The sequence below is a fragment of the Girardinichthys multiradiatus genome, chromosome 18 (assembly GCF_021462225.1).
Source record: "Girardinichthys multiradiatus isolate DD_20200921_A chromosome 18, DD_fGirMul_XY1, whole genome shotgun sequence".
Classification (NCBI taxonomy): Eukaryota; Metazoa; Chordata; class Actinopteri; order Cyprinodontiformes; family Goodeidae; genus Girardinichthys; species Girardinichthys multiradiatus.
In genome coordinates this window covers 30878339-30888116 of record NC_061810.1, presented here as the reverse complement: position 1 = coordinate 30888116, position 9778 = coordinate 30878339, and the positions used below count along the sequence as shown (strand labels likewise).

The 9778-nt window shown below is 37.4% G+C and overlaps 1 protein-coding gene across 1 annotated transcript in view; it reads left to right on the top strand.

The window, feature by feature from the left end:
• The first annotated feature begins 1223 nt into the window (after positions 1-1223).
• The window catches only part of gbe1b (glucan (1,4-alpha-), branching enzyme 1b), a 157254-nt gene continuing 148699 nt past the window's right edge, over positions 1224-9778 (top strand). The window contains exon 1 of the mRNA XM_047391742.1: positions 1224-1481. Within this exon, the coding sequence (XP_047247698.1) occupies positions 1297-1481 (185 nt within the window). The 5' untranslated portion in view covers positions 1224-1296. The remainder of the gene's footprint in view (positions 1482-9778) is intronic.

Here is a 9778-nt window from a genome sequence, read left to right as displayed (position 1 = left end):
AACATATTTTCTTTTTGTGGTCACAACTTTAAGGATTTTAGATTTATTTTTTGTTAGAATTGTTTTGTTGTGTGTATGTGTGTGTGTATGGGGGGGAGGGGGGTGTCTGTGTATCAGACACGTGCATGTTTCTATTTTGCTGCTGATACAATGGAAATTTTTCAACTAAGGGGCAAAAACAGGTGCATCTAAATGTAGAATATTATTGAAAAGTTAATGTCAGTGCCACAATTTAAAAGGTGAAAATTGTATTTTATAAATTAATTTCAAACACACTGATATATTTTTAGTATTCATTTCTGTGAATTTTGATGATTACGTATTATTGCTAAAAATACAGAAATGTCAGCCTACTGAAGTTTGTGGCTCAACGGAAGGAATGGGACAGTTGTAGCCCATATCCTGGGTGTGTTTGTGTATGGTGGCTCTTGGAGCATTGACTCTAGCCTCAGTTAGAACCGTGTGAATCTCATTCACATGTTTGAATGGGCTTTGCTTCACAGTCCTCTCAAAGCTGTTGCATGTGCACCCTTTTCTACATCACTTTTTCCTTCCACTAAATTTTCCAATACTGTGCCTGGACACAGCACATCATAGACAGGAGAACCTCACCCTCTTTGTAGAGGGTGCCCATGGTTGTCAGTTTGACAACTGTTAAGTCGGCTGTCCTCTCCATGGTTGTGCAGTTATTACATATTTATTAAGAAGCTTTTTACCTTTTATAACTTCATATGGGGTTTTTAATTTGCTGTAAGACATATATTTAATTTATTATTAGAATAAAACCTATTAATAAATTAAGTAAATGCTTAAAATATATAATTCAATGTGCAGTAGATCTATATAATATATGAGTTTCAGCTTTTGAAATTAATTAACTGAAATAAATGAAAATGAATAAATAAAAATGATATTCCAATTCTTTGAGATGCTCCTGTAAAGAACTATTCTATTCTACTCCTTTTTCCCTATTCTATATTCTATACCATTCTTGTAAATAAAAATTTCAATTGATATGACAATATGTTATAATGTTTGATTAACTACTAAGGATGTAATATTTATCTGTAGCTGCTGGATGCTTGTTAAAAATAAGCAAAGCAATATGAGTCAATAAATCGACTTATATGCCTTTGGAGCGGCTTCTTAAAGTTACAGAGCAGCAGCGCATCAACAACAGGATCAGCTGTCACATTTCTGGCCGGTTGTGAACTCGGCCCTGTGTGGTGGGACGGGCTTGACGGAGGAGGCATGATTCGCTGCGGTCTCCGGATACTAAAGCCCTGAACGCGGTACATGACCCCCTCCCCTCTCCTTCCCTTTCTGTCCGTGTCACCTCCGGAGCGGTCGGTGCTCGATTGGTTTCGTCTGACTACAGAAACCATGGCAGACCAAGAGGATAACGTCTCAATTCCTGAATTCAGCAACCTTCTCCAGACGGACTCCAACCTCAAAAAGTACGAGAAGGACTTCAGGAGGAGGTAAAACAACCGACTCACACGGCGGTTCTGCGCACAGATTGTTAACGTCAAACCCCGTTAAAGCAAGAAAAGAGTCAAGCTTGCCTTCCATCCATATATTTAAACACACGAAACACACCTGACATTCAAAACTAGATAACTGTACAACAGAAAGTCTCCTTCTGTAGTCTTGGTTTGAATGAGACGTAGCACAGGGCTCAGTTCCCTCGATCACATACACAGTGGGCTAACCTTTCAACCCTCCCCCTCTTCATCTCCCTTCCCCAGCCTGCTGGCGTTCCGATCAAGAGTGCAGCTCATAAAAACATAATGAAACGCAGCCAGAAAAGCTTCATTTTGCGTGTCAAGTTGCAGAAAAATGCAAGTCGTCTTAACTTCCTGCATGTGACAGCTGAAGAGTCAGACGTGTTTCAGTCAGGTGATGTGCTAAGGCGGTGCTTTGTGCTCAGACTGCAGCCTGGGAGTTTTATGTGTGTTTGAGAAAAGTCTAATTGCTGTGCAGAGTTTGGGGCTTGCAGCTGCAGCAGCTTGCATTGTTGTAGCTTCTGCATTGCCACTGACCCCTGATGGGTGCAGAGTGTGTTGCACAATTTGCTCCTTTCAACCCAGAGTTGACCTTGAAACAAATTTAGGGTGGGCTCTTGCATAAAGTGGCTGACTGTGTTTGTGTTAAGTGTCAACTGACAAGCTGTTTGGCAATATTTACCAATCATTCCATGGTGTCAGCTACTCCTCTTTTGTCAGATGTTTAAGAGGGCTGCAATTTCTATCAAAGTCACGTTTCGTCATGTTACACTGTCAAGTTTCAGTATATTTTATTGGGATTTAATTTTAAATGATTAAGACAAAGTAATGCCTAATTGGAAGCAAACTGTTGCATGTTTTCCTTTTTTTTTTTTTTTTTTACAAATAAAAGTCTGAAAGATATGCTATACATTTGTATTTAGTCCCCCTAAATAATTGTATGTAAATTGGACCCCTTTTTCTGTAAGAGACTGGTTGTAAATTTATGCTTTTTACATTGCCATACAAAACAAATTCATTCCCCATGAACTTTACACTTTACATTGTGTAACTTAACAGTCAAAACCAACAGATTGTGGAGAAATTCATGGTTTAAGTTATGTTAGGGTTGGGAATATGAAAACCATTCCTGAAAGGAAGCCATAAGAAATTCCATTTGTAATGTGCCGCTAGCCATATTGACGAGCCCCAACTTGACCTTTCTGGCTTACATGCGAACACCATCGACCCTTTTCCACTGGCTCTTTTTAGGTGGCGCCGGTCCACTCGGTCTCGCTCTTCTCCACACTCAACCTGTTGTGTTTCCATTGAGTTTCTGCTTGAAGCTTTATTTTCATGACTATTTACATTGTAGATTCTCACTAAAGGCAACAAAACTGTGAATGAACACACCTGGAATTATATAATAAACAAAAGGTGTGAAATAACTCGGAACATTTTTATATTTTAGATTCTTCAAAATAGCCACCCTTTTCTTTGATTACTGCTTTGCTCTCTTAGCTTTCTCTCCCTGAGCTTCATGAGGTGGTCACCGGAAATAGTTTTCCAAAGAGTCCAGAAAGAACTTCCCAGATTTCATTGAGAGACGGCCAAAGGTTAATATTTCAGTCATCACAGCAAAGGGCGGCTATTGTAAGGAGTCTAAAATACAAAACATATTTAAAGTTTATTTACAATTTATCGTTTGCTACATTATTCCATATCTGTTCATTCACAGTAGTTATGCCTTCAGTGAGAATCTACATAAAATGGAAATGGTCATAAACATAAAGAAAACCATTAAATGAGAAAGTATTTCTAAACCTTTTGACTGTTAGTGTATATATACAAGAATGTATTTTATGTTTTTTTTTTCATGTATAAAATAATCCACCGGGAGAATTATCTGGAACACAGCCCAGCCAGAACTTATAAAATAAGGCACAGGAGTTTTAATGGGAGGGTGTGAGATGCCGCTGTCTCAACTAGTGATGCTCCAATGTTTGACTGAAGAAGTTAGAATTTTGGGCTTTATGAGGAAGTTTTTGTCTGAGTCGTGGCAATAACGAGGACAAAACAGCAGACTTTTGACCGCAGTAATGTTTTAGGTTGGATATTGGATATTTGCGCTCCTTGGATACAGGGGGGCTCTTTTACCCGTTTCACCTGATGCAGGAAGTCTAATTACGGGCAGGTGCTCTCTGCCTGCTTCCTCCTGCAGGCGGTGATTTGCTTAAGGACCGTCAATGCATTTCCGAACCAAACACACTGTTTCATTGTGGTATTGTTTTGTGAGAAATGTTTGTGCATCTGAACAGTCGATTTTCTGTGTGATCAGCTGATTTAGGGTGTTATTAAATACAATGCGCTGCCTGCGGTACGGAACAAACAGTAATGGAAATGCTCACAAAGCAGGCGACTGGAGTGGAGCTGGGCATATGTTGGTGGAAAACTTAAAACTGCTCATCACCCAGAACGCGCCATTCTCCATGCTGAAACATCATGATGGCAGCATCATGGGGCTTGTCTTGGTAGATGTGCAACATAGGCAGTAATGCAACTGTAACTGCGGTAAAAGGTATTGACTCGGGGGTCGAATAAACATAATAGAATTTTCACATTTTAATTTGTAAAGCACGTCTCACATTTATTCTACTTTACAATTATGCACTACTTCATCTGAAATTTGAGAGTATTGCAACAAAAAAAACAAAAAAAATATAAGAGTATGAAAATTTTTGCAAGGCACTTTACAATTAGTAATTTAGAGTGGCAAAACTGCAGAGTTGTGCAGTTTTGAAACTGTGCATAAAAACGGTTCTTCTCCAGTGCATCCTTTTGTTAGCTTTCTTAAACAGTTAATTAGATGTTAATGCTTGGTATTCCCGACATTTTCTTTGCATTTCTAATCATTTAGGTTGACCCATCTGTCTAAAAGCAGCTATACTGACTAGTCTTTGAAAGAAATCCAATAGGTCAGGATGCTTGAAGATGCCTCACGCTATATTATTAGTGATTGGTGTGCAATTATGACTCCTTGGATGCATTGGAAGGGGTCAGTGAGGATTCAGTATTTGATATTTTCAAATAGTAGTGAAAATTAATCAAAGTCAGATCTGCATTCATTTTTGATTTGAATGTTGCTGGATAAGTATACTTATTTTTATTTTCAAACGTCCCCACGCTATGATTTAATTTTGCAAAGTGAAGAAACAGAAGCACAATTAATTATGGGGTAAGAGACATTAATCAGTCAAACCAAATAATAAAAGACGATGAAAAGGCTAAGCGTAGTCATGTAAAAACCTGTCTAACCAATTATTAATCATCATGCCAAAACTGAGCAAATCTATATATGGTTCGAGATGATAGAATCTTAGTTTGCTGCTTCCTTACATTTAACATGCCTAGGGTATGTATGCAAGCATGCGTTTTCTGTGTACTGCATGAAAACTAAAAGATGGTTATTCGCATAAACCTGAACATATGAACTCATTTTGTATGTTTGCTTACTGTAAACATAAAACTGCATTCATAATGGCAATGCTTTTTCAAACAAACTATTAAAAAATATACTCTTTACAGACAATCTCAAGTTTTAAATTTTTATTCTTGTGTTCTTGTTTTACATTATATTGCTTTTACTGCTCACTATCTGCTTATCTATGGAATCTGCAGCTTAACTGTGGCAAAATGTTCAAATTAAAACTTAACTGGTAATTCTGTGCTGTTTATGATCATATGCTGTGTTTTTCACATAGAAATGGTTCTAACTCAATGCTTTACATTGAAGTTGTTCAGCTTATTGTGAAATTACCCTCATCTGCTCGGTTTGTTTTTACAGTAATAATAATCCAGAGAGGTATCTGCTCATTTTGGGTAGTCTTCCAGTGAACCTAAACTTTAAAACTCCACTCAAGGACCACATAGTTTCATGTGTTTTCATTACCGTATCATATCTTGTTTCTAATGTGGCAGATAAGGGACTCCCTGCTTTGTATTTGAAGCCGGCGAGCAGGGCTGTAGCCTCGCAGAGATGAGCATGCCAGTTCCATCTAAGACACAGCTTGGGATTTCTAGGCTTCACTGCACTTAAGACATGCCTCAAACACCTGTCCTGCTGATAAAAGTTGCACATAAATATTTTACATATAGAATCGCTGCTGTGTGAAGGTTAATTCTTGATAAGCTCCCAGTGTCCTCACCCTAGAGACGAAACACCATAACACGAACACAAGCTAAAATCAAAAGCTTTTATTTTGTGTTGCATTGGCATGCTGAGTCGCCGTGCCAAGAATTTAGCGGGCTTATCAAAACAAGCCTTATGACCACAAAGATTGATTCTTTGGATTTCACCACCTTCCCAGGGTTCATGGCTGCCCATTTTTCAGTTGTAATCAACTTTGGTTCACGCCACACAGAGACACTACACAGAGTTCAACTGATTCCAGCAGAACTCTTCCAACCCGCTTTAGTTGTTTTGAGATTGCCGTATTCTCCTCTTGTTTAATTTCTCTGGGGTGCCATTTCTTGACAAACATTGTGAAAACAGCTGCTGTTGCTCTTTGCCAGTTCCAGCTACAGTGTGCAGAGTTCTGTTGACATGCTTCAATATTTAAACTTACTCTTGTGCAATTCTGCTGGAAGTCCTGCCCAGATTTTTAAAACTGCAGCACAATATATCTCTGAAGGGGATTCATTAGATAAAAGAAAGTACACGTCTCTTAAGTTTAAGAGTTTGAAATTTAAATCAGGAGTAATAAAATTTGGGAAGAAAAGGAAGCAGGGGTAAGATGTTGTCAGATGCCCGTAACACCATCACTCTTTATCCCCAGGAGATGTGAACATGTGAAAGAAGTGTTTTTACAATAAAGGCCAAAGTTCAAAATGACGTTTATCCTAAACAAATCATTTTCAGGCTATGAACACAGATCTGAATCAACCAGAAGGCCTCTGGAACAATGTCCTTTGAATAGGTGAGTCCAAAGTAGAGAACCATAATGAACACCGTCATGTTTGGCTAAAACAAGGCAAAGCAAATCAGCATAGAAGCCTTTATCTTTAAGCATAGTGGTGAAGGAGTGATGACTTGGGATCGTTTTGCAGTCACAGGAGCTGGGCACCTTGCAGTCAGTGAGTGGAACTGCTTTGTATTAAAAATTATTCTACAGAAAAATGTGAGAAGGCGTATCCGACAGCTAAAGCTTGGACAAAATTCTGCCATTCATCAGGCCAGTGACCCCCAGTTCAGAAATCAACCTGATTAAATGATGAGGTGGGACCATAGGAGAGCAGTACAGAAACCCACATCTGTCTATAAACCCAAATGAAATTAAGCAGTAAAGTATAATGTCCAAAAGTTTTTCTACAGTGATGTGAGAGTTAGGTTCAGTCAAACACAAAAACACAATTTTAAGGAATTACTGATAAAATTGGGTCTACAGGTTGCTGACTCATCAGGTGATCAGGAAAGTTTTTACATATTTGGCTTCATCACTTTTGATTTAACAGAGGATGTTACCTCCGGACTGGAGTCCACATTCAATCATTAGGCATTAGTGCTGCTGTTTTTACATCAAAGGGGTTTTACAAAGAATGGAAGTGAAAAAACCAGCAATAAAAATTAGTTGTTTGGAATAGTAATGCAGTGTGTTAAGATGAAAAAACTGATTATTTTTACTGATATATTTGAAAACAGCTGACTGTGCTGTAACTCAGTAGTAGTAATCTGAGAACAGAAGAACATGTCAGAAGAAAAAAGTCGTTTCATTGGTTGATTAAATTCTGCATTCTTAAAAAGTGAAGGATTTACTGCCAGTACCTTTTGGATTATAGTGATCATTTTACCTCCTTTTACAGTAACTTTGAAATCACTTATTTTCATGTCATATTGCTTTCAGCAATTAACTTCTGTTCAAATGCTAAGCTGCTTTCTCTCAGTCAGGAGGACGTTATTTTAAATTCACCTTACTGTTGGCCTGGATGTGAGCCCCTAAAGCAATCTGAGATCAAGGGCTGAACAGCTTTCTCATGTGTGTCTTCATGTGATTCAGATGGACTTGACACCACTCTGCTTCAGCTGTCACCATCACTCAAACAATACATCACATCACAACAGAACCAATCACGCTATATTTAGATTCTCACAGTGAATGTGTGAATATGACAAAGTTCAGCTGCTCCCTAAAGATAGTGTCAAATTTAGTTTGAAATCATACTGTGAGACTTTAATTATAGCTTTTAATGTATTAAAAATACATTACTACTTCCTAGCTAAACCTGAATTAAAAATAGAAGGTAGTGGTTTCTTTGAATGCTACTAAAGAGGTTTTTGATTACAAATAAAACCTATTTGGTTTTAAGGACATGAATGTAATTGATTTTGTCCAAAAACACAGTGGTGTTAAAACTGCAACAAACTTTCCTTATCCTGTTGCTAAGGTTTATGGTTATTTTAATTATGTGTCAGAGAATGTGACTAAGTTACACAGTCCTACCCCTCCCCTACCAGTTGCTGTTCATTGTCGGCCAGCTGGCTGAAAGAAGGCTACCACTTTTCATGTCCAACAACGACATTTTCAGCTGTCTGGAAAAATGTAAAAAGCACATCAGTCATGCCAGGGAAACTAAATGAGCACTGCCCGTCACTCATTTAAAGGAAGCTGTTTTAAAGCGACAGATAGCAACCTAAGAGTAGCATGTCTGACGGTTGGCTGGCTTGTTATTCTCCCAGTGTTGTTCTATGCAGAGTGGAACAGCTTTTGTGTTTACTTTAGTGGGTGTTATATATATTTATACGGCTGTATTAAAATCTAAATAATGTTATAGATTACAATTTCTAGCTTTAATAAGCAATTAGAATATATTTGCAAAGGCATCAAGAGAAGCATAAATTAATCAATCAATTAATCAGCCAGTTAATCGGAGTTCAGATCCGATAAATTTCATCTTAGTCAGCTTGGATCAGAGATGAGCTGAACAAATGTCGGACAAACAAATCTCCCTCAGCACACACACTTTGCATTAAGACATCAAAACTAAGAATGTACCAAAGTCTTTGGTATAAAAAGATCTTAACAAAGTCTATAAATACATTAGAAAGTGCACTTTTTGCACTTATAAGAATAATTATGTAATTTCTTCATTTTCTGTTAGATTTAAAACTAAAATTTCATTTGAATCACCTGGAACACATGTTTTGGCCTTTGTGTATTCGTGTCCTTAGAAAAAAACAAAAATTTGAATCTTCAGGTCAGTCATCAAAGATAGTCAGTATTGGGCATTAAAAGCCTAATCAGTTCTTCTCTAGTAGGAATTACTTTTTTTAAATTTTAAATAATATATTAAATAATCTAGGAAGGGCTTTTATGTACATAAAAGTTGGAGAGAGGACTGTGAATTTTCTAATATGTGTAAATCTTATGCCTGATATTCAAATGTAAGCCAGTTTGTGGCATTAAATGATCATTGAACAATCTCAGGAAATGAAAAAATATTTCTATTCTGTTTTAATGACATCAATTTGAGCCTCATCCAAGTTGTAACTCTTTTAACACAGATGTGTAACACAGTTTAAATCTCCCTTATGTTGTAGTTTGGACTAACCATAGATCTAGATATAGTTAGTTACATGACAGAAGTTTTTTTTTCAAATACGTTCAGCGATTCTTGAAAAAAGAAAATGTGTTTTTGGGTGACATTTTCTTGGGGCAGCTGTGGCTCAGTGGAGGAAGGTGGACAATACACTAAACCCCTTCATGCCCCGTTAACGTTTTGACTTTTTTTTAACCTTAAAATCCCAAATATCAATGTATTTTATTGGGATTTTATGTAATGGACCAAAACAAAGGTTTTGGTGGTTTTTAGAAACATTTTCTATGTTCAAGCAAACCCCCCAAATTGTTGCATTCATTTGTACTAGGCCACCTTTACTGTGATACCTCTAAATACAATCCGTTGTCGTAAAAAGTTATTTAATTAGTGAATATTTGTAATCTAATCTCAGTATAAATACACCGATTCTGTGAAGGCACCAGAGGTTGGTTAGAGAACAATGGTGAACTAGCAGCATCATGAAGACCAAGGAACACAGGCCAGTGATAAAGTTGTGGACAAGTTTGAAGTAGTTAGGTTACAGTATCAAATAATATTCCAAGTATCCATCTCATGGAACCCTGTTCAATCCATCATCAGGACGCAAAATACTGTGTATAGGAAAACTAAAACAGCATGTCATTCTAAACAGACCTTTCTGCTGTGACGTGGTGGTGGCAGCATCATTCTGTGTGGATGGT